The sequence below is a fragment of the Equus asinus genome, chromosome 2 (genome assembly GCF_041296235.1).
Source record: "Equus asinus isolate D_3611 breed Donkey chromosome 2, EquAss-T2T_v2, whole genome shotgun sequence".
NCBI classification, from domain to species: Eukaryota; Metazoa; Chordata; class Mammalia; order Perissodactyla; family Equidae; genus Equus; species Equus asinus.
Genome location: NC_091791.1, coordinates 114,936,383 through 114,961,919, shown reverse-complemented (window position 1 = coordinate 114,961,919; position 25,537 = coordinate 114,936,383). Strand labels below are relative to the sequence as shown.

The 25,537-nt window shown below is 42.8% G+C and overlaps 1 protein-coding gene across 1 annotated transcript in view; it reads left to right on the top strand.

Moving 5' to 3' along the window:
• Positions 1–25,537, top strand: part of TRPM1 (transient receptor potential cation channel subfamily M member 1) — a 103,522-nt gene that overhangs the window by 37,540 nt on the left and 40,445 nt on the right. The window contains exons 9-17 of the mRNA XM_070496799.1: positions 12–135; positions 915–987; positions 1,848–1,948; positions 13,105–13,278; positions 14,490–14,624; positions 15,422–15,472; positions 17,850–17,990; positions 18,880–18,909; positions 23,286–23,578. Of these exons, the coding sequence (XP_070352900.1) occupies positions 12–135; positions 915–987; positions 1,848–1,948; positions 13,105–13,278; positions 14,490–14,624; positions 15,422–15,472; positions 17,850–17,990; positions 18,880–18,909; positions 23,286–23,578 (1,122 nt within the window). The remainder of the gene's footprint in view (positions 1–11; positions 136–914; positions 988–1,847; positions 1,949–13,104; positions 13,279–14,489; positions 14,625–15,421; positions 15,473–17,849; positions 17,991–18,879; positions 18,910–23,285; positions 23,579–25,537) is intronic.

The window sequence follows — 25,537 nt, the reverse complement described above, 5'->3', positions numbered from 1 at the left end:
CCTTTGAACAGGATAATAAACGAATCTCTCAGGGATCAGCTTCTAGTTACCATTCAGAAAACATTTAATTACAACAAGGCACAATCGCATCAGCTGTTTGCAATTATAATGGAGTGCATGAAAAAGAAAGAACTCGTAAGTGTCCTGAGTTTATTTCCAAACCAGCTCCACAGAGAGAATTGTGTTTTCTTTCTAATTCTGCCCACGTGTGCACGGTGGAGTTGTTCATATTTTAGTTCAGGCTTTTCCAAGAGGCAGTTTACAAATCCGTACCAAATGGGCAGTTATGTCTAGGTGATGGAAGCAGAATAAGCGCGCACAGAGGAGGGCCCCAGGTGCTTCCAGACCTTGGTGAATGTCGGGTATCATCATGCCTTATCGCACCAATTCTGAGGTTCATGATATTGATCCAATTTAAGGACTTGAGGAAGGTGACATATACTACCCCTTTGCTTACAAAATTCTGTCACTTCTCTTTCCAAATGCTGCAATTATTCCCACTCCTCAGCTGTGTTTATAAGGAATAGGCACTCTTGTTGTGCACATGTCAGCCTCTTCAAAATTCTGAATTTATAAATTTCCTACAAATATATCAAATCTGAGTAGAAATGATTTTCTCGTCTCCAATAGCAATTTAGATATCAGAGTGTAGATCCTGAGTGGGCTCCCTCCTCCTGAGGGTGTTGGAGCAGATTAGATAAATAATAAAATAAGGATCCAGGCAAGGATTCAGAGCAGAGACGAGCAATGCTATCACTTCTGGAAATCAAAATCACCTGGTCTAAAATTGCTTAGCTCCCAGAATCGTTGCATTACACATCTGTGTCAATAGCCCTTTTTAAAAAATACCCCAATTCTCCCTCATATTTCCAACTTTGCTTTACTCAGTGTTTTCATGATTAACCTGTTTTCAGGTCACCGTGTTTAGAATGGGTGCCGAGGGTCAGCAAGACATCGAGATGGCAATTTTAACTGCCCTGCTGAAAGGTGAGCTCTCAGGATATGGGCCTTCCTGTCCTTTCAGTGCTGGCCCAGCCTGGCGCTTCCCTCGTGGCTGGGAAATCCCTCTCCCTCTTCTCCTGCCCCAGCCAGCCAGGCTGCCTAAAGTTATCTTAGTACGGAGGCGGGTAGAATGACAAGGCTCAAAATGGGTTTCTTAGGAGGGAGCATTTTGCGTGAGTGCCAATGGACCCTGATGGGCTGAAATCAGAACAAGTTTCCATTTGTAACTAGTTCATTAAGTGTTTCAACTCCTAGAGGGTAAACCTGAAATGGTTTTTCACTGGTAATCACTGCATCCCACAGTGCTCTGTCCAATTTCCCCATCTTGCTGCTAATGATGGCTCTAGGACACACACCTCTTCCCTGCCTCTCAGCTACACTGGGACAACGAGGGGCTAGGAAGGAGGGAGGACAGGGTGTCACCATCGGGCAGCTGCCTGGCAGTGCTGTGCTGGTCTCCCTGCAGCGGGAGCTGGTGCTCTTGGGCTGTGCTCACCTTCAACCTGGAAGGTCAACGCCCCTTGGCTTGGCCTGGCAGATGTCTGGCAAATTCCAGGGCTCCTGTCCTCTTGCAGATGAGAGTCCTGGAGTCACTGGTCTCCTCCTCTGTCCCTCCCAGGCAGACGTTGCTGAGCTGGCATGGAAAGAGGTTGCCTCCATCCTCCTCCCAGGCAGCTCTTTAAGAATATGGAATTCGTAGCTTTGGGACCTGAGGGGTCATTCAGGGGCAAAGGAAAAGGCAGTGATGTTGAGCCAGCCGGGGAAGCCCGTGCTGGTGCCCAGCACCTGCCAAACCCGGGTGGTCCAGGCATGGTGTGAGAAATGCCTGTTTATTGCCTTTCCAGGAACAAACGCATCGGCGCCGGACCAACTGAGCTTGGCGCTGGCTTGGAACCGCGTTGACATAGCACGAAGCCAGATCCTCGTCTTTGGGGCCCACTGGCCGGTGAAACTAAGTGTTTTTCAATTCATACCATTTATCATGACTTTGTACAGATGAAATATTAGTATGTTCTCCCTTGTGGCATGGATCTCAGGAAATTATCTGGGGCTTCTGATGATCCAATGTGTGATCCATCAGGATTATTAGGAGCTGTTGCTATTTAACTTCAAAGAACCAGCCAGAAGTGAGAGCTACTAGTACTAATTACAAATTCAAACCAGTACTCTTGAAGAAATACCCACTAAATATTTTATCGTTGCTGGTGGAAGTGGGTTTTTACCTTTTTAAAGAAAACGAAGAAAGAAAATAGTTCATTAAAATTAAATACGATGATTGCATTGAGAGTATTGACTTTTCAAGCTATGTTCTATGAAACCCTGGAGGCCTAGAGAACTCTGTGTGTGTGTGTGATGTGTGCATATGGTCGTGTGTGTGTGTGTGTGGTATATACCTGTGGTATCTGTCTATGTACGACAAGGGCAATGTGTGAGAGGATGTTCGTGTGTGAGTGTGGTACAGTTGTGTGTGGGTGTGGTGTGGGCTGTGTGCATAAGGAGTGTGTATGATGAGCAGTCTAGGCCTCCTGCTTCCCCTTCAATCAAAGCAGCTTCTTTGCTCTGTTTTTAGATGAGGATTCAGGGTCAATTTTTGCTTGCAAAAAGGGCACTGCAGCTTAAAAAGGGGTTTGGAAGATCTAAAGGGTTCATATCAGATTTTAAAAATCATATTTCTCAAAACATGCCTGGCATATCACTGCACAAATGCATTTTATTTTTAACAATTACTCTTTATCAAATTAGTATGAAGAGTTTATGGAATAAGATGAGCACATTAAAGGAATAAGATGTGAGATTGGAAGGGTGTTTGTGTATGTTGATTATTGAATTACACAAATTAAGAAAAATAGCACAATACCTTAAATATTTTAATTTTCTCTTTAATCTCCGGGTTTTTCCACTCTTGGTAAAGGACGTCAGAGCAACATAAGTTCCTCCATGAGTGGTTCTGAGGCAGAATGCTGTGGCAGAGAACCTAAAAGATTCCGGAATGGAGTGTGAGGAAGGGCTCTGTCACGAGCTCTAGAGACCTTCTACCCGGGAAGGAGGATCCAGACCTTGTGTGTCTCTTTTTCTCTTCAATGAGGAGTGTCTTACTGAGGACGCATTTCTGAGTCAGCCACAGAGACAGCCATGCACTCGAGATTGTAGAAAGAAGCTAACGCAGGGAATCTGCCGCGACACACAGGCCCTGCCTGGCCGGAAATGATGGCCTGCATCCCATCTTCCCCTCTTCTTATTAAGAAAGCAATAAGTAATTTGTAGAAAACACAGACAAGCTAAAAAGAAGGAAATAATCACTCATGACCACACCACCATAGAAAAATTAAGCAGTACCGTATGTGTTTTATAATTTCGTTTTTCCTCTCTTGTGTTGGCATTAAATATTCTCCAACCACCTTTTTAATACTGCTTAGTATTCTTTGCTTTCTATGATGCAGTTAATACATGGATATGGTTTAAAAAGCAAATAATGAAGACGAGCATACGATAAAAAACAGAAGCCTCCTGCCCACATCCCAAGGGCATTTAACTGTCTCAGTGTTCAGGTTTCCTGGCACTGCTGATACCATGACAGAGCACGTTTCATCATTTCTTCAATTAATCATGTGTAGACATAGCCATCAATTCTCCGCTTGGAAACAGAAGGAAGCAGTTCGCTTGCACTGCCTCCACCTGCCCTGCCCCTCCGGATTTGATGGTTGCATGTGTAATTGTCTTGTCGGTTACCTTTACAACTGTAAAGAAAAAAGAACACACTAAGCCTTATACTTGTTTCGTCACCTTCAGACTCCTGTGTTGGACAATAAGGAAACCAGCTCTACACTTCCTCTTCCTTTCCTTACACCTTCGACTTTCCTAATTTGGTCAGCCTCAACTTTGCCTGGTGGAGATAGTTAACGTTTACATACCATTCTTTAATCCTCATTAAGGTTCATTTTACATCTTGGTTGTTAATCATCATCAAGTTTTCATACTAGGTTTTTTTTACCAGTTGATGGATATTTGCTTTGCTTCCAGTTTTTGAGTGGGAACAAGGAAGAGTGTTGCTAAGAGCATTTATGTGCAAGTTTGTGTGGATAGATGTTTCCGTTTCTCTTCAGTAGATACCTAGGAGTGGACTTGCTAGGTAGAATGGGAAACATACGTTTATCTTTTTAAGAAAGCGTGTGTGTGTTTTCAAGGTGGCGGTAGCATTTTACATTCCCACTAGCGATGTAGGAGAGTTTCTCCACGTCCTCGTCAACTTTTGGTATCGACAGACTTTCTAATTTTAGCTATTCTAGTGATGTGTAGTAGCGTCTCATTACAGTTTATTTTATTTTATTGTTTCTTGAGATATAATTGATATATAACACTGTATTAGTTTCAGGTGTTCATCATAATGAGTCAATATTTGTATATATCCTGAAATAAGCACCACAATCAGTCTAGTGAACATCCATCACCTCACATAGTTACAAATTCTTTTCTTCTGGTAAGAACTTTTAAGAGCTACTCTCTTAGCAACTTTCAAATATGTGCTACAGCATAATTAACTATAGACGCCATGTTGTACATTACAGCCCCAGGACTTATTTATTTTATAACTGTAGGTTTGTAGTTTTTGACCACCTTCAATCATTTTGTCCACCCCTATCCCCCATACTAGGTCTTTATGGTGATTCTAAAAATGGAGAAACCAGCAGATTTTACCGTGATTATATACAGATTGTTCACTGATGACCCTAAAATTATGATTGAACTCAAAGTGGAAGAAAGGTAGTCCTGGGGCACTCACCTGGGCCACACAGATGAAAATACGACAAGCATCAAGGTTCTTACAGTTCATCAATTGTTTAAAATTATGCAATATTTTAGTTTCCTACATATTTGGGGTTTTTTTCCAAGGACAATTAGCCCTGAGCTGACATCTGCTGCCAATCCTCCTATTTTTGCTGAGAAAGATTGGCCCTGAGATAACATCTGTGCCCATCTTTCTCCATTTTATATGCGGGACACCTGCCACAGCATGGCTTGATAAATGATGCATATGTCCGTGCCCAGGAATCAGGCCAGCAAACCCTGGACTGCCAAACTGGAGTGTGTGAACTTAAGTGCTGCACCACCGGGTGGGCCCCTTAGTTTCCTACGTATTTGGACCATGCCTTCTTTGAATACATATTTGCTTTTCCTTGCACTTAAAATTAATTCTCTTTTATTTTCCTAGCATATGTCTTCACATCATTAAGACTATTTTTTCTCTTAATTATTACTGCCTGTTGAGTGGAATTCCCTTTCTTTTTGAAGAATCTTTCAAAGCCTTGTGATTTTCTGGATGCTCTCAAAGCTGCACAACTATCGACTTCAGAAATCCTCTCCCTGTACACTCGGAGACAAGTCCATTGCCGCCTGCACTCCATGTCTTTCTCTCTGTCAGATTCCTTTTCATTTTGCTAGAGTATATCTTCAAGTAATTTTTTCATAACATTGTGTGTGACGATAACCACTCTTTGTCTTCACAAGTTTGAAGAAGTCTGCCACACACAAGGCTCATGTCTGTCATATGATTCTCCTTCAATTATGAATGAAACACTGTTTTCTCTTAGATGTATTTTTGAGGTCTTTATCTTTGGTGTTTAGAAATTTCACAAGGACATGTCTTCAATTTCAAACAAAAAGAGAAGTGTACAGAGAACATCAGCTCAAGTGCCCTTATCGCCACTCATGTATCCATTCATTCTGCCCAGCTGTCAAAGGCCTCTTTGTGCTGCAGCCCCAAGTCTTTCCTCAGCTCTGTGAAATTTTCTTCTATCACTTCTTTGAGTATTTCATCCTTCATTTTCTTTCTTTCTCTCCATCTGGAATTCCTATTAGTCAAGCAAATATTGATCCTCCTGGATTGACCCTCCATTTTCTTATTTCCATCTCTCTGTCATTTTGCTGTTTGTTTTTGGAAATCTCCTTAACTTTTTCTTCAGCTTTTATACTATATTTTTATTGTAGGCAATCATTTTTAATATCTAAGAAAACTTTCTTGTTCCCAGTTGGTCCTATTTTCATCTCATAAACACAATATCTGAGAACATAAATTGGATTTTTTAAAGTTCTCTTCTGTTTCCTGAATTATCTCTATTTTCTCCCTGTTCTGCTGCTCCCATTGTTCATTTTGTCCTTTTCTATTGCAGATCCTTGCTCATACACCTACATTTCAGAGTGCGGAATGGAACTGATTAATTAGTATAGGAAGCCTATTTTTGTCAACAGATTTTTCTCCTCCCTGAGAAGGGGACCAGGAATTCCCCATTTAGGAGAGGGGAGCATCCACTGAACAGCTTTGCTGCACCACATGCAGATTAAAATAGGCTGCTGAGGCTCTGGACTTCGCTAGGCAGGCCCTCCCAATTCTTTAGCAGACATTCTTCCAATTTCTGACTTGGGGTGAAGCCTAGGAATGCAGTTGCTCTACACCACCCACTGGCGTGGTGGCTGATATACAAAAGGGAATAGTGGTCTCCTGCTATGTAGACAATCCTTTCACCAATCACCACACTCTCTGGCCAACACTTAACTCTCATTCTTTGAAAATCTGTTCCCACCTCTACTGCTACCTCCACATTACCCATTCGAGCTTCAGCTTCTTCTCCATGGTTTTAACTGCCCATTAGTATTTCCAGAAGTGTGTTAATAGCTCTGGTCTGCCTCTGCTCCCTGAAATGGATTTTTTTTCTCCCAGGCCTCTGCTGTCATTTCCATGGGGAAGGAGGGAAAGCAAGAAACACGTGATGAAGACCTCAGCCTGGCATCAAAAGACTTTCTCTGTCTCCCCACAATGGAGTATGTGGTCTCCAAAGTCTTCCAAAGTCTTTAATAGTTGAAGTGCTCAGTTAACTATGTACCTGTGAATCTAAAGTCTTTCTATAATTCTTGATATAACGGAGAGCTTGATATAATAGAAAGCTGTCCCAACAAAACCCTCTGTTCAAGGGTTTTATTAAAAACAACACCAGTAAAGAGAGAGAGTAGTGTCTGATACATACTAGTAGCAAGATTATTTAAATTGAATCATGAGAAGTTACACTAATAATTTTTGAAGGGAAATAGCATAAACTCAATCTGAACATCCAGGAGCAAGGCCTGAGGACATCAAGACTGCTGTCCACTTTAAAGACAAAAATCTACAAACCTTGGCTAGCCTCACTGAGACTTTTGGAAATAGATAGAAAAGTCTACTGACTTTTTAGAGTGAGAACTATTTATTTGGCTTCCATGTATGGACATAGGGCCTGTCCTCAGTAAAACTGTGAACATGAATCATAAAATTGGTAATAATGCCTGATGTTTGGATCATACATTGTGCTTTACCCCATGTGTTCACATACACGAGCATTACTGGATCAGTCTTCACAGCTCTGAACTAGGCCTGATTGTCCTCATTTTATAGTTTAGAAAAACAATTGATACCCTCAATAGGTTAAGCAATTTTTCCCAAGTTTACTCATCACACTTCTAAATAGCAAATAGATCAAAGAAGTCTCAGGAGAAATTTTTAAATGTTTTTAACTAAATGAAAATACAACTTATCAAAATTTGTGGGATGCAGCAAAAGGAGTGCTTAGAGGGAAATTCCTAGCATTGAATGCATATATTAGAATACAAACTAAAGCAGAAACCAATGACATTGAAAACAAGAAATCAATAGAGACAATAAACAAAAACAAAATCTAGTTCTTCGAAAAGATCAATAAAATTAATACACCTCTAGCCAGGCTAACTAAGAAAAAAGAGAGACAACACAAATTACTAATATCAGAAATGAAAGAAGGGACATCACTACAGATCCCATGGACTTAAAAGCATAATAAAGGACTGTTATGAACAACACCCCCAACAAGTGATTTTTCAACCCATATTTGAGGTTGTGAAGGGGAACTTTCTCTCTCCAGATGTGAGCCATGCCATCCCACATCCTTTTAAAAGAGTGGTTTCCACAAATTAACACCCTGTATCAGCTGTGAACTCACCAGTGCATCCCAGAGCAGGACTGTCACCTGCCTTGTGCTGGGGTACACTTCTGGTAATGCAACAATATATAATCTTTCACTCATATCATTTCCGTTTGCAGGAATTCTCAAGGGTTTTGTCATGCACACATCTGCTAAACCTCATCTCCCTCCTCCAGCATTTCTGGGCTTAGCTGTTTTTGAATCCAGGTGGACCTGGATGGGAGACATTGCTACATTTCGCCTTGCTAGATTCAGTCAATAATGTCAGCCTATCAAGATTTTAAAAGTTCCAATTATGTCACCCATTATACTTACCATCTTATTTTCCTCTCAGCCTACTCAAATGCCACAAGCACCGAACCCTCTCTCCAGTCTGTCACATCGCTCTAATTATCTGTGATTCTTCCAGAATAGTTGTTTTCAAGGTGTTTTAGTTAGAAGAGCCCCTTTCTAAAAATGGCATCTTGAGCAGAGCCCCAATATATAAAGGAGATGAGAGCTGAGCCCACCCTATTGGTTGCCTCCCTCCAGGCAGCCCCAGAAGCCCCTCCTCAGAACCAAGGGCTCTGCTGGCCTCAAAGCTACTCATCTAAGATCACCAACACTGCTCTTAGAACCCTAGGGTGTGACCCGTGAGGGCAGAGTTGGTGAACTTGTTTGAGCATCTAGGAACTCTCTTACGATGCCTGACTCCATCTCTTCCACCCTTCAATTCTCCCTGATGGCAAAGACAGAAGTCAAAAGACAGGATGCAGGATTCTACGGCTTCTTGTTTGCTCAGCAGCAGCAAACAATAGAACTAATCTCTCCTTTGACCTTCATTAATCAAACCAAACTTTAAAAACAAACATATTTTTACTTATGTTCACTTAACAAATATTGGTCAACCACTTCCTGCATGCCAGGCCCTGTTCTAGGTTCTGGGGACATAGAGGCGAATAAAACAAACCTGCCACAGCCCTTACAGAACTCTCTGTGTGGTACTGGGGTGGACGTGGGTTGGGAGGGTGGGCAGGAAGAGAGAGGCAGACAAGAAACAAGTAATCAGACAAATGAATACAGAATTATAAATTGTAGTAAGTGTTAAGAAGGAAACACGCATATTTCCATGAGAGAGAATGTGGTGGATGGGGGAACAAATTTTTACTGAGGCACCAGGGAAAACCCTTCTGAAAAAGTGGAACTAACACTGAGACCTGACAGGTGAATGAATGCTGGTGGTGAAGAGTGAGGGCAAGCACCTTCTGGGCAAAGATAAGCATGTGCAAGGGGCCTGAGGCAAGAAAGAACTGGATATTCTCAAGTAATTGATTGAAGAGGGAAAAAACGCTAGTGTGGCTGGAACCCAGAGTGAGAAGAGGGTGACTGGGGAGGAGGCTGCAAGCCAGCCAGGAGCTGTGCCTTGCAGAGCCCTGAAGACCGAGGACAGAAGGCTGGGTCCTAAGAGCTTGAGGGTCCACTTAAGGATTTTCCTTTTTTTAAGCAACAATAGACATTTATTTTCTCACACAGTGTCTGTGGATCAGGAATTTTGGAATGGCATAGCTGGGTAGTTCAGGCTCCAGGGCTCTCAGAAGATCATAGTCAAGCTGTAGGCTAGGGCTGCAGTCATTTGAAGGCTTGACCGGGGCTGGAGGATCCACTTCAGGCTGGCTCACCCAGTAGTGGGCAAGTTAAAGCTGGCTGTTGGCTGAGGGCCTCAGCTCGTCCCCAGCGTGGACTCTCCATAGGGCTGCTTGAAGGTCTTCACAACACGATGGCTGGCAACTTTTGCTTTTCCTTCTAGTCTTTCTACTTTGTTTCCTTAAATTGCTGTATCACTTTTTGGTTTTTTGTTTGTTTGTTTTCACAACTTTCTTATTGTGGTAAAGGACATTTAACATAAAATTTACCATCTTAACCACTTTTTTAAGAGTACATTCAGTAATATTAAGTATATTCATATTGTTGTGCAACCATCACCACCATCCATCCACAGAACACTTTTCATCGTGCAAAACTGAAACTCTGCACCCATTAAATTTTAACTCCCCGTTCCCTTCTCCCTCTAGCCCCTAGAAACTACCTTCTACTTCTGTGGCTATGAATTTGACTACTGTAGGTACTTCATAAAAGTGGAATCATACAGTATTTGTCCTTTTGTGACTGGCTTATTTTATTTAGCATAATGTCCTCAAGGTTGTAGCATGTGTCAGAATTTCCTTCCTTTTAACGCTGAATAATATTCCATTGTATGTAAAAACCACATTTTGCTTATCCATTCATCCATGGATCAACATGGGTTCCTTCTATGTTTCGGCTATTGTGAATAATGCTGCTACGAACATGGGTGTACAAACATCTTTCAAGACCCTCTTTCAATTCTTTTGGGTGTATACCCCAAAGCAGAACTTCTGGATCGTATAGTAATTCTATGTTTAATTTTTTTGAGGAACTGCCAAACTTCTCCACAGCAGCTGCACAATTTTACATTCCCTACAACAGTGTACAAGTTTTCCAATTTCTCCACATCTCCTCCAACACTTGTGATTTTCTATAATAGTCATCTTAATGGGTGTGAGATAGTATCTCGTTGTGATTTTGATTTGTATTTCTCTAATTATTTGTGATGTTGAGCATCTTTTCATGTACTTGTTGGCCATTTGTATACATTATTTTGAGAAATGTCTATTCAAGTTCTTTGCCCATTTTTGAACTAGGTTGGTTGTTTTTCTGTTGTTGAGTTTTAGGAGTTCTCTATATATTCTGGATATTAATCTCTTATCAGACATATGATTTGCAAATATTTTCCCCATTCTGTGGGTTGCCTTTACTCTGTTGATAGTGCCTGCCTTCCTTCCTTCCTGCCCTGCTTCCTTCCTCTCCTGAGGAAGATCCACCCTGAGCTAACATCCATTATCAATCTTACTCTTTTTTTGCTTGAGAAAGATTAGCCCTGAGCTAACATCTGTGCTAATCTTCCTCTGCTTTATATGTGGGTCACTGCCACAGCATGGCTGATGAGTGCTGTAGGTCTGTGCCCAGGTTCTGAACCCACAAACTCAGGCTGAAATGGAGCCCACCCAACCACTAGGCCACGAGGCTTGCCCCTGATGGTGTCTTTTGATGTACAAAAGTTTTTAATTTTAATGAAGTCTGAATCATCTTTGTTTTTCTTGTGTTGCCTGTGCTTTTGGTGTTATACTCAAGAAATCATTGACGAATCCAATATCATAAAGCTTTTGCCTTATATATTAAATGTCATAAAGATTTGCCTTTTTCTTCCCTTCCAAAAGTTTTATACATTTAGTTCTTTGATCCATTTCAAGTTAATTTTTGTATATGACATTAGATAAGGGTCCAACTTCCTTCTTTTGCATGTGGATATCCAGCTTTCCCAGCGTCATTTGATGAAAGCCATGTGACTTTTTCTCTCAGGACCATAATGCTCTTATCTGCATGAGAAGTCAGCCAGGACACATTTTCCTCCACATCTCTATGTGGACCAGGACCCACACAAATATGTACACTGCCCTCAATGCAATCTCTGCCCTGCCCTACTTAAGGATTTTAGGCAGGAGAGTTACATCGTTCCATGTATATATTTAAAGATTGTTCTGGACTTACCGGGAAAAATGAACTGAGTGGGTGCAATGGCAGATGAGAAAAGTCCTGATAATAGACTATTGAACTAATTCAGGTGAGAGACAGCACCTTGGACTAGAGTGCAGGCAAAGGAGAAGGCAAGAATTGGAAAGCACTAAGCGATATTTAGCACGAAACATGACTGCACTTAGGGATGGATTAATCATGAAGGAGGGCAGTGGGGCGAGCGAGATGTCAGCCATGAGCTCCAGTTCTCTGGCTCACCACTTCACTGAGATAAGGGACACTGGAAGAGGAATCAGTTGGAGGGAAGGTTCTGAGTGTGGTTTTGGACATCATGAGCTGAAAGAGTCTTTGAGACATCCGAGTGGAGGTGCTGAGTAGGCAGAGGAACGCTGGGGAGAGAGATGGGCTGGAGCTAGAAAGGAGAGGTCATGTGCAAACCAGTGGGGCTGGAGGTGTGGGCCTCGCTGAGGTTGCTGAGGGACAGTAGAGTAGAAGGGAAGGCGGCTGAGAATGGAGCCTTAGGAGTCATGACATTTAAAGCCTGTGCTGAGAAGCAGTGGCCAGACAGGAAAACCACGGTGTTTGGCATCTGAGAAGCTGTGAGAAGAGGCTTGAGGAGGAAGCAGGCAGGAGTCAGACGCGTTGAGAATTGATCCTGAGGAGGACTAAGAAATGTACATGAGGTGGCACCAGCACAGCGATCAGTGACCACAGCCAGAGCCGTGGACAGAAGGGAAGAAGCAGCAGAGCTCGTGGAGGAGAGGGGGGAAGGGAGGGAATGGAGACTCTGCGTGCACGCAACTCACCAGAAGAGTTTGGCCAGAGGAGAGGGCAAGCCTGGCAAGATAGGGGTTAAGGTTGTTTCAACGTCAGTGTCTCTGTGTCTGCACCAGGTCCATCTCCTCCCATGTTCTCCAGTCAACCAGGAGACAAGGCCCAGGGGCCAGGGCCCAGTTCTGCGCTCGCTCCCGTTCTGAGCAGAGCACACTCTTCCCTTGGTGCATCCAGCCTGCTCCCACACGTGTACATGTCAGGGACATCCAGGGCATCTTCTTTACCCACCGATAAGCCCACCTCACACTTCTGCCCAAACAGGCATATACAGGTACACTCGTTGTCTCTGACCCCTTCACAATCGTTCTCTCCTGTTTCCGTTAGCAACCATAGGCACTTCTTGTTGGCGCCATTGAACTTAGCTCTCAGCACCCTTTCTTCTGGGCAAAAACTTGCATCAATCAAAATGCCAGCCACTTTAAGAACATAAATGCATTTCATCAAGCACTTAAGTAACAGTGTTCACAATATCAGGGCCTTCTCCAGCAGACAGCCAGGCCTGAGGTCACTGAGCGTGTGTGCGTGTGAGTGTTTGCGTGCGCTCACATTCACATGAGTGTATGTGCACATATGTGCTCACGTGTATGGGGGGGTGCCTGTGTGCATGCAGAAATGGGGGGTTAATACGCTTGTCTTGGGAGAAGGCACAGCTTTAACACCTTTTCCTGATTCTGCTTGCGGTGGACTGCAGCCCCTGGGAAGCCTGGCCCCCCCGACGGATAGCAAGGCCACAGAGAAGGAGAAGAAGCCGCCCACAGCGACCACCAAGGCGGGAAGAGGAAAAGGAAAAGGGAAGAAGAAAGGGAAAGTGAAAGAGGAGGTGGAGGAAGAAACTGATCCCCGGAAGATCGAGCTGCTGAACTGGGTATGTGGAAAGCCCTCGTCCCATTGCTTGGGATCATGGAGATCACGGATCCGTCACCCTCTTCCTCCAGGGGAAGGGGCAGCTCTGGTTGCCCTTGCTTCAGCCCCACAGGAGGGAGGCCCAGAGGCCCCCGAGGCAGTGGTAAAGCATCAGCGGGGACGGTGTCAACATTTCAAACAGCAACTGCATGTTTGCTCTGATGCGCCTGTCAGCTTGCCACAAACGCCAAATGTTCCTGCGTTTGGGGAAATGAAGCCACTCAGACAGGAGGCCCGGGTCATCTTGCTCAGCAGCGGCTTTCTCTGCCCGGCAGCCATGTGGATGCTTGATGTGTCAAACTATGGGAAACAAACCAACTACAACCAAATAAATGTAGTTCAGGGAACAAAACCTTTTTAAAGATGTGGTGGTTGGGTGTATAGATGTAACAGCAATTGTCCGGGCTGGGAGGCTGGACTCACACATTGCACGGGGGTTCCTGGCCTTGGTGCTGTCAGGACACAGGCAAGACAGGGCACTGGGCCTCTGCAGTGACATGCGACTGGCATTGTCACAGTCACTCACCCTGGTGGCATGCTGCATGCCCACGGGGTCCCAGCCTACCATGAAGGCAATTCTCAGTCAAGGAAACAAACTCTCTCAAGTTGCTCTCTCCAGCAAGGCTTCACACTATATTGAGTGTGGCAGCTTCCATCATTTTTAAAGGACAGGGACATAGATGAAAAATAATATTATATAAAATACTACAATCTACCAACTCAATAAATGTTGTTTACAGAGATCAGAGCTTGGTGATTCAAGTACTGATTGCAGTTTTATTTTGAAAAGAATACTACAATGTATGTAGTTTTTCTTTCTCGTGTTTATATTAAAAGAAAAACTAATAAACTATTTTAATTAAAACAAAAAAACAAAACTGGAAACTGGAGGAGCAATGCCAGTTTGGTGGTAACTTTGAATCCTCTTCAATTTGTTTGAAAAAGGAGAAAGTCATTTACGAACTCGATACTTTAATAGGACATGTAGGGGCCAAACTTAGAAGAAAGGAGAGGGGAGACTGGGCATGTTTACTCAAGACAAAGAGCAAAGAGAACCACGTTCAGAATACTCTGGGATCTGGGAGATACGCTGTCTGAAATGTTTCCAGTCTGCTCCTGCCTAGTGTCCCTTTGAGGGGCCACTCACGGGCTCCCTCTCCTTGGTTGGTGCAGGTGAATGCTCTGGAGCAAGCCATGCTGGACGCTTTGGTCTTAGATCGAGTCGACTTTGTGAAGCTCCTGATTGAAAATGGAGTGAACATGCAACACTTTCTTACCATTCCAAGGCTGGAAGAGCTTTATAACACAGTGAGCGTTCTAGAGGAGGGAAGGCAGAGGGGGGCTAGCCATCTGAATATATTTATCACTGGTGGGTATTATGCATACATGTGCTCAGATGAGCATAGAATCATTGGAACACGATTTCAGCCGGGAGGGCCATCATTTACGGCAGGCAGCTATTCTCACCTGCCGCTGGCCACAGTTTATGTTCAAGTTCTTATAACTACCGCCAGGCCTAGCCGGATGCTCCCTTCTGGAGTGGTATTAACTTGGGTGTGATATATGAGGACTAGTTTATGCCAAGAGAGAATCTAGCTTCCCAAATCATCAGCAGAGTGAAAAGTTACCTGGGAGAGCAGACATTTGTTCCTCGGGACCCTCACTTTTTTATGTGGCTTTGGTGAAAAACGTAGAAGTAAGTTTTCACAGCAAACATCTCCACTGTATTAGAATGGAAGTGTTTGGAAATCCTCTTGGCTTTTTATTAATACCATAAGAATTTTATTTTCTTCCCCATTCTAAAATTTTAAGTAGCAGAAATGGTCTTCAGCAGTTGCTTGCTAAAACTTGTTGGTTAATTTTAAACATAATACTGTATATCATAAGAAGCTCTTTAAATTAATTCAATAGAAAGTATTTAACATATTTTTTCATGCGTTGGAAACTTTTTAACCATGACCAGTCCTATCCTGTAAAAGAAACAGGTTGAGAGGGGGTTACCTTCCAGTTTTCGTAACTCACTAATTTTACACAGTAGGGTAAGATTTTGCTCCAAGAATTGAAGAGAAAAACATATTTAATATGGCTGAATGCTTCCCTTTCAGAGGCTGGGTCCACCAAACACACTTCATTTGCTGGTGAGAGATGTGAAAAAGGTCAGTCTGCTGTTTTATAATCCTGACCTATTGGTAAGACATTTTCTAAAGCTATTTTTAAATTTCCAGAATGTGTTGTCTTATTATTGGAGGCACAGGAAATAATGAATTCCTCTCTCCATAAAAAGAGTTTACTTAAAACTAAAGAGAAAAACTTCTTTAAGTGTAGTGTTCATCCCCACACATGATAGACTGGTGCTGACCGACTGTTGATTATGGGTTGGCCCCATTACCGAGGCGGGGCAGCCGCCAGGGAGGGCTCGCCTTAGCTGACCGGAGCTGCCATCTGTCAGTGCAGCCTTCTGTTCCCTGTCTACTTTAAGACCTGCCTTGCTGCTTCACTGTGCCTCCTTCCAGAAGTAGCAGCAGGACATGCCTCATGTCATTCTCTGTGTTCTGTGGATAGAAGCAGTTGTTCTTGGCCCTCGCTCTTCCCTCATTAGTGGGGGACAGATGTTTCCCCACTTTCCACTGCACTGACTTCTCACAGCCTGTGCTCTTGCAGGGTCTCATTAGCTTGCTGTTCTGTCCTGGCATTTCTTGAGTTGGGTCGCCACAGGCTAGAGGATTAAGTCAGAGTGATTCATTTCCCCAGAATGCAGTTCCTGGCATGCAAAGTGTGGAGCGTGCATTCACATTCTGAGCGAGAGAAAATAACTCAAATGAGAGAACAGGGTTTTTAGTCAGAGTCCTAGATAGTCTGGTCATATTTCACACACATAGATCATTCTAATAATATGAGAATTTGGCTTCCGGGGACATCCAGTGGATCAGAACAGAATCAGTGGATCTGGGAACCAAAAGGGATCAGTGCCCTTTCTTTCTACACAAGGAATCTGATTTCCCAGATTTCTTGGATTAGGAAGTGCGAACATTCAAAAGCTACAGCTACCCAAGTTCAGACCCAACCACTCTCACTAAATGGCTTCCATAATCCTCCAGTCCCACTCCCTCCCACGGTCCGGCCACAGTCACAAGACTCCCTGACTCAAAATCCTCCAAGGCCTTGTGAAGGTCAAGCTCCTCCCAAGACACTTGCTCTGTAATGGCCCTGGCCCTGTCCAGGTCTCCTCCTCTTTCCCATCATGTCTCCAGCACAGGGCACACTAACCATGCAGACCCACATTGCAGAGGAGCAGAGCGCATGTTCTGTCCCAGGGCCACGTCCGCAGTGCACTTCCTCCTGGTGCCCACAGTCCCTTCTCCACCTGCTCCCAGCTACCTTGGGTGTCGTGTTCTCTAGGAAGCCCTTTCTCACCCTCCCATCTGCCCATCCACGTAGAGCTAGGGGCCAAACATGCTGCTGCATCAAGGCTGTTTGTAGCTTTGCCCCTTTCCCGGGAAACAGCAAGCTCTCTCAGAGCAGGGCTGTGTCCCCTTGTCTCGGCGCATGGAATCCCCTACAGGGTCAAGGATCACAATAGGGGCTGAACACACACTTTATGCCTGGGTGAAGGATTTAGTAAATGTAGCCAGCCCTATTGTAAAGGGAAGACATCTGGAATTTGTAATCTCCACGCCGTGGACCCCAGGTTACCACCATCATTTCAGCCATGTAAAATGAACCGAGAAATACATAGCACACAGCAAAGAATCCTCATAATCAACCGGTCAGTGCTGCCTTCTGGATAAGTTAGCTGCCAGGGACGTGAATGACTGGCTTACAAATGCACGGATAGCCTCTAGTAGCACTTTTCCTCTCTGCCTACACGCTGACTTTGTCTCAACATACCCTCTTCCATTTTCTTGCAAAACTCTGCCCCTTCGGTGCCTCCCAGCCACACCACATAGTTTGTGGTGTTTGTGTTCTTCCTGAAATCTGAGGGGTCCCCCAGAAAGTCACAGGGCATCATGCAGAAATTCCACTGGAAAAGTCCCAGCCCCAGAGATATTCTGTTCTCCCACTGCCTCCTGTGCATTCCTCCTGCCGGTTTCACCGGTCGCTTCCTCCTTCCACAAGAAATCTGGATTCCAGCCCCCTGGAGGCGGCTTCTCCCCTGCCAGCAGCTATCACAGCACCTTCTCATCAAAACTGACCTGTGACCTGCTCTTACAAAGGCAGTCTCACCCCAGTTTTATGTTGATACATGCCTACTACAGGCCATTCTGTACGAGCCCACGAACAAGCGCAGTCCTGTACCCACAGCCTCAGGGGTTTCTAACCCTTCTCATTGGGAAACTTTAACCCATTTTCTGAAGCATAGCTTAACCCATCATCTCCTGCAATCACATGGTAATAGACTGAATACTGTTTAATGCCTGTCCCTTACACTAACGCCCAAGTTGTGTCCAGGAATGACCGCTATGCCTGAGGTGTGATGAAGTCCGCACTGCCAAGGCATTCCCACCGGGTCTGAGACAGCTTCTCTTCTTACAGGGCAACCTTCCTCCCGACTACCACATCAGCCTCATAGACATAGGGCTCGTGCTGGAGTACCTCATGGGAGGCGCCTACCGCTGCAACTATACTCGGAAGAGCTTTCGGACCCTTTACAACAACTTGTTTGGACCCAAGAGGGTAGAACTAAGTGAACGTGTGGTGTTCCGTGCTTTCTGGAATCATATGTGGTTCCTGCTGTGCTTTCCAATAACTCAGGCTATCCAAAGCCAGGCTCTTCACCCCATCCCCAAGCACACCTAGCCTTCCTCCTGCAGCGACTCAGGTGTGAGGCCTCACCGTCCCTGCAGAAGCCCAGCCTTCACCCGGAGCCACTCTCCTTCACCCCTTAGCAAACTGGGCACTCAGCCCATCCATTGCATCTGCCTTCTGTCCTTTGTCTACAAAAGCCCTCCTCCTGGCCTCATTTGTCTCTGCCCTCTCCAATCCACCCTACCTACCACCGTAACGACCCTCATCTTCTAAAGCAAGGGACATGACAGTGCACTTCCTGCTTAAAAACTCCCAGCGTGCCCCACTTCCTGAAGAATCACCGCCAGCTCATTATCATGGCATCTGAGGCTTTCCACCAGTGTCCCCACCCTGTCGTGGGAGACCACGTACCTACACCAAAATCAAATTGTAGTGCTGTGCCAGCCATGTCTTCCTCTGATCAAAATTCCATGCTTATCACAAGTCCAACTCAAATGTCAGATCTTCCATGAAGCCCTTCTCTCTCCCTGGACTTAGAAGCCCTGCAGCTCTGTGTCTGCATTTCTGTTAGGGACCTTCTTTGGTTCCTCCTGGATTGAGGGGCATGTGTCTGCACGTCTTTCTCCTCAACTGACTTCAGCTGACAGATGCAGAGTTTCCATATTAAAGCATTTCTTTTCCTGGAATATTGTCCATAAGTGTTAATAAGAAGTACTTTTTAATCTACTGTTATGTCTCCTGCTAACAATACTACTACTGTGCTACTAACATTAGTTATCTGAGTAATTTGATTTTTTTCTCTCCTTTCATTACGCAGCCTAAAGCCCTTAAACTTCTGGGGATGGAAGTAAGTAGGATTTGTTTTCAATAGACCTGTGACATCTTGGCCAAATCTATGTAGCCCTCTTCATTTTATGTTTGTTTAACATAAAATTGAAGGAGTTTGTTTTTCATGAATAAATCCACTACACTACACATCAAATTACTTAGATGATTTAGTTAAATTATATAAAAGGATCATAGGCATTTTTTTAAAAAGAGGTAAAAGCTACCCAATTCATTTTATGGAGTTAGCAAAACCATGGTTTCAAAAGCAGACAAAGATTAAACAAAAAAACTAGAGAATAATGCCACTTACATATGCAAAAATCATAAATAACACCAAAAGAAATTCAATGGAATATTTTTAAAGTCCTAAACAAGTAATTAAAGTCTCTGAGAATGCAAATCTAATGTAATATAGTAAGTCTGTAATATAGCGTGTCATATCAATAAGTCAAAGAAGGAAAACAGTATGATGTGATCATTTTTCAATAGATACTAAAGAGGAATTGAAAAAATGTAATTCTTTAACTTTTTTCAAAAGTTAGGTTACTAGAAAGAAATAAAATAAAATAAATTATAAAATCAACATACTCTCTGATGTGATTAAAATACACGTATACCTTGTAATAAGAGGAAACCTGTTACGGAGCAGTGGCACACTGGAGTCATTTCTATTAAAATCAAGAACAAGACAAGCACACCCATTATCATCGGCATCATAATTATCCCCATTAGCTTTTAAAACTGTTCTGGAAATTGTACCACATGAAAAAATAAACATTAAAAAAAATACCTAAAAAAGGGAGAAAACGATTATCCACAAAAAATATTTCGTATCTAGAAAACCCATGAAAATCAACTGTAGTTCCCTTACCATAGGACAAAAGTCCCTAGAAATTACCTTAACAAGGAACCCTAAGACCAAAGCACTAGACATAAAAATATACAAATGAATGGAAGAAATACCATAACACATAACATTGAGATTGAGTATTGTAAAGATTCTTCTTAAATACATTGATGAGTTAAATATCATCCCAATTTCTGTATGGATTCAAGGTAGAAGGTTTGATTCTGTGTTCACAATTAAGACTGACCTTTAGCATTGTCGCATCAGAGTTGATGGAGTTGTGGTCCTGTAAGGGTTATGATGTGGAGCTTTCCATACTTTCCTATTCTCTCAATTCTTTATGTCATATAGGGCTTATCTATTGAGTGAAGGTTCTCCTGCAAAATAACCAGGTCCCACTGCTCTTTTTTAGAGGTGTATCTTTCACTACCTTTATAATAACGTTTATGAGTCCACTCAAGCTTTCCATTTTCTCTATTCAACTTTGGTCATTTATATTTTCCTAGAAAATAGTTTATTTCATCTAGACTTTCAAGTTGATTGTTATAAATCTTTCTATAGCAGTCTATTTTTTTCAATCTTCACAATATCTTAGTTGTGTGCCCTTTCTTCTTCCAATTTTTTAAAAATTTGTATCTTCTTTCTTTTTTTCTTAACCAAACTTGCCTACATATTTGGTATTTTTGCTTTATCAAGCAACTTTTCTTTTTTCTGTTTTCTATTTTATTAATATCTGTTTTATTTATTTATTTTTAGTAGAAAACCCTTTTATTCTCCTTCCTTGCTCCTGGATTTTTTGTTTGTTTTTTGAGGTAAAATCAGTTTATAACATTATATAAATTTCAGGTGTATATCATTATATTTTGAATTCTGTATAGACTACGTTGTGTTCACCACCAAAAGTCTAGTTACCATCTGTCACTGCACACATGTGCCCTTTACCCCTTTCACCCTCCCGCCCGCCCCCTTTTCCTCTGGTAACCACCAATCTGTTCTCTGTTGTATCTATGTGTTTGTTTGTTTGTTTGTTTTAACTTCCACATATGAATGAAATCATACAGCATTTGTCTTTCTCCATCTGACTTATTTTGCTTAATTATCTGTCTTATTCATTCCTTCCATATACTTTCTATAGAGTTACTGGATTATTTTTATTGACTCATTTGAAAGTGAAGTGTGCTCATTTTCAGTCTTCCCTGTATTCCAATAAATGCATGAAAGGTATATCTTTTTCTCTGGGCATTGTTTTCATGATATCCCACAGGGTTGGGTAAGTAGAACCTTCATTGCCATTCATTTGTAAATAGTTTATAATTTCCTCTTTAATCCAAGAGTTATCTATAAGTATATTTTAAATTTTCCAGATATAGATTGTTGTTGTTGTTGTAATCCTACTGACTTACAGTTTTATTCCATGACTACATGATTCCTAGACTACGTGATTTCTAATATCTAGAATTTTGTTGAGATAAAACATCTCAAAGGAATTGGGGTTTAACGCCTGGTGGGCTTTGATTAATGATCCATGTGTTTTTGTGTATTCTCATGTATTCTCATGCATGCTCTCAGCTGTTGGGTACAATTCTCACATTTATCTGTCAGAACAAACTTGGTGTTTATGTTATTCAATTTGCTTCTCTATTTACTAATTTTTTCAAGTTTGTTTCTAAGTGAGGTGTGCTCAGAGACTCTTACTATGATTGTAGATGGGTCAATTTCTCTTTACACTTTCATTTCACATCTTTTGATGCTTTATTGGGTTGTTTCTCTTTTTCTTATTGATTTGTGGCAGTTCTTTGCATTTTAGGGAAATTAGCCCCTTGTTTGTTTTATTCTCTCTCTAGCAATCTTAAAAGTATTTTAAGAGAAGTTTCATACAATTAACATTTCAATAAAAATTTTCACTAGCCATTAGCGGATTTTGATTTGATTTGATATATTCTTTTTTTTTTTTTTGAGGAAGATTAGCCCTGAGCTAACATCTGCTGCCAATCCTCCTCTTTTTGCTGAGGAAGACTGGCCCTGAGCTAACATCCATGCCCATCTTCCTCTACTTTATATGTCGGACGCCTACCACAGCATGGCTTGACAAGCAGTGCGTAGGTCCGCACCCAGGATCCGAACGGGCGAACCTCAGGCCGCCAGAGCAGAATGTGCGAACTTAACTGCTGCACCACCAGGCTGGCCCCTGATTTGATATATTATTGAAAATAAAGCTATGTTTATTTTTAAATTTCTATAATGTCAATTTTTAATTTATGTAGAACAACCTTCCCTAAATTACTGTAACTGTAGTTTTACTATGACAAATTACAAAATTAAAACAAAAACAGTTAAGAAGACAGCCCAGTGGCATCGTGGTTAAATTCTCATACTCTGCTTTGGTGGCCCAGGGTTCGCAGGTTCAGATCCTGGGTGTGGACCTACATACCGCTCATCAAGCCATGCTGTGGCAGCATCTCATATAGAAAACAGAGGAAGATTGGCACAGATGTTAGCCCAGGGACAATCTTCCTCAAGCAAGAAGAGGAAAATTGGCAACAGATGTTAGCTCGGGGCCAATCTTCTTCACCAAAAAAAAAAAAAAATTAAATTAAATCTGAGGCAAGATAAAATAGTTTCAATAAAAATGTTATAACAACTCATTATGAGGTTGCAAAAATTGAGTCAGTCATGAATAACATGTGATAGAAATTGGAGAGCCAGGATCCCCCAGGCCCCAGTCATTCCAGCTGTGTGGATGTGGGCAAATTATTCAGACTTTGGGCCACAACTTTCTCATCTGAGGGAATGGAAGAAATTCACAACTTCTCAGAGTTGTTGTAAAAATAAAAGTAGATAATTGGTGGGAAAGCTGTTTGCAAAAGAACCAATATCCATTTCTATCATTCCATTGAGCACTGAAGTCTCAACCTGGAATACTCTAAGCCCCACACGTTTCCATGATGCTCCCACGTTTCACCCTCAAACCTCTCAGCCTCATAATCGCTGTCGGAGACGGGAAAGGTTGGCCTTCGCTTGTACCACATGCATCAAAGGACAAAGCTCATTCAAAAGGGAACATTTGTTCCTTAAACCATCGGCTGGGAAATCTAAGACATTTTTCTCTATCCCCTCTTACATTTTTCTTATTAATCTTTGGTTCAGCTGTGTCTGGCAAATGAGCGTTGATATTGGGAGACTTCCTGCAGCAAATAAACTGTGGGCTTTTTCTCTCCCATGGTGCTATTTGTATTTGTCTGTCCTGTTTTTCAGTTTTGCAGCATCTCCTCCATCTTTAAAGGCTTCTGAAAAAAATTGCTAACCCAGGGGTATAAGGTCTTCAAACAGTAGTGTGCCTTTTCAGTTCACTTGGTTTTAGTTGGTCTACTTATCATAATAAATATGTGCATCTTTTCAAAAGAATTAATATTCTGGGTGGAAACAGATGTACTCAAGGAAACTCTGTATTACCTCTGACAGAAAGGTTTTCCTTTTTCCAGTAGTCCTGAAACACTTTGCTGCACATTCACGGCAGAACCGTGACAAATATGCTTGTCTCCTCTCAGGATGATGAGCCTCCAGCAAAAGGGAAGAAAAAGAAAAAGAAGAAAAAGGAGGAAGAGATCGACATCGATGTGGACGATCCTACTGTGAGCCGTTTCCAGTACCCCTTCCATGAGCTGATGGTGTGGGCTGTTCTGATGAAACGCCAAAAAATGGCCGTCTTCCTGTGGCAGCGAGGCGAGGAGAGCATGGCCAAGGCCCTGGTGGCCTGTAAGCTCTACAAGTCCATGGCCCACGAGTCCTCCGAGAGCGAGCTGGTGGACGACATCTCCCAGGATCTGGACAACAATTCAAAGTTAGTGTCAAGGGAAGCTCAGAGCCGGGAGAGACTATTGTCCTGAGCACTTGTCCCTTTAGGGTGAGGGGTGGCAAATGGATTTCTTGGTTAAGTACAATTATGTTTAAAGTTTCTTCATCAATCACTTTGTCGATTATACCAACATTTTTCCTTCTCTCTGAGGTGTTTCTGGATGGTCACTGTTTTTGTTTACTGCCTTCTCGTGTGAACTATTAAAACAAAATTTTAATGCAAAGACAATGAAACAGATTTCCATAAGAAAACACATACTCAGAGGAGTACAACTTGAGTGAACTTGTGCCCTTGAACTTGACCTTCACAAGTACCTCTGTTGTTCTCCTCCTTAGGTGGGACAGGAGGGCTACAGGGGTCTGGAGTTGGGTTTTTCCCTTCCTCCAGTACTGTTGGGCTCCATTAACACCCCAGTAAGTTAGGCTCTGGTTGATGAGTTTCTCCTGAGGGCAGACCTTGTTAAGAATAGAGCACTCTGATGTATTTCAAAATGGTTCCTTTCCCCTCGCCCTGCCAGCAGCATGAGGGGGCTTTTCTCCCATTTTCTCTGAGAGAACTTGGTGGAGCTCCTGGAGGTAAAACTCATAAAAGTGTGTGCGCACTCCCCTAAGACTGGGCCTCCCTGGAGTTATTAACTCTCAGACTTGTCCTCACCAGGCCCCCAGCAATTTGTCAATTACAGTTCAGATTTTCCTACCCCAGCACTGGTTCTGGAAAAGGGTTGTGCTTGTGGGTTTCTGCTCCAGTAAGTTGTGATTCTCTGTATTCGCATGTCTGTCTCCTCAATTTAGGGGGTATTAGTTTGCCCTGTGACCACAATTCTCTGTTGAATCTAGGAGAGTTGTTGATTTTTAGTTTGTTCAACATTTTACTTGTTATTAGGATGGAGTGGCAACTTCCAAACCCCTTATGTGCAGAACCAGAAACCAGAAGTCCTAGTACAACTTTACAGACACATGAATTTGAGTCACATATAGGCAACCCTGCCAACACCTAGCATCTTTGTTTTCTGAGGCACACTGCTTTTATTTTGGACTCGATTTCTAAAATCACTCGCTGATTTCTAAGCATCATGTATTCAAGGCTGTCTATACATGGGGAGGTGTTCTCCTGCTTCAGTGGCTTGGTAAACACAATCCCTCTGCTTCCTGGAGGACTCCCAAGGTCACGTGTCCCCCTGCAGCAGAATCTGAGACCAGAAGGTACTGCAGAATGCATGACTCTCAGAGAACAGAGGAGGCATTCCCCCCTACATAATTCCACCAGCTCGTAACTGGAATAAAATATTCTGTAAAATGGAGAAACAAAAACAGAGACAGGTGATCACCATGAGACTCTATCTTAACCACATTCCATGAAAAGACATTGAAGGAACTGGGAATGTTTATAACTATCATTAAATATTTGAATCAGGGTCATGTGGAAAAGAGAATAAATTTTATGTTCACAATCCAGCTTGTGTCACCTTTTCCATCCCCCACCCCTGGCTCCCATTACTTCCCCCTCCCCTGCCCCCAGCTCTTAGGCCCCCATGACAACTGGACTTTGTCTCTACCATAGCAAAGAGAGTGTTGAATTCTCTTGTAATCAATGTGTTATTGAGATATTACTCACATAGAGAGGAAGGCACATATCCTAAACGTATGGCTTGATGATTATTCACAAATGGAACACACTGGTATGACTGACACCCAGATCAAGAAACAGGACCTTACTTGCACCAGAGAGCCCTCCTGGTGTCCCTTCTCAATGTCTACCTGCTCCCTCCACAAATGGTAGCCACTATTCTGACTTCCAATCCCACAGGGGCTGTTTTAAACTCCTTTGCTGTCCTTTCTGTCTGCATTCCTGTTCTGTGAACACTTGAAATTGTGTCCATGGGGACTAAGGGGCAGATTTGGGGTTAACCTAAAGATCCATTTGCAGCAAGAGCAGTCAGCCCCC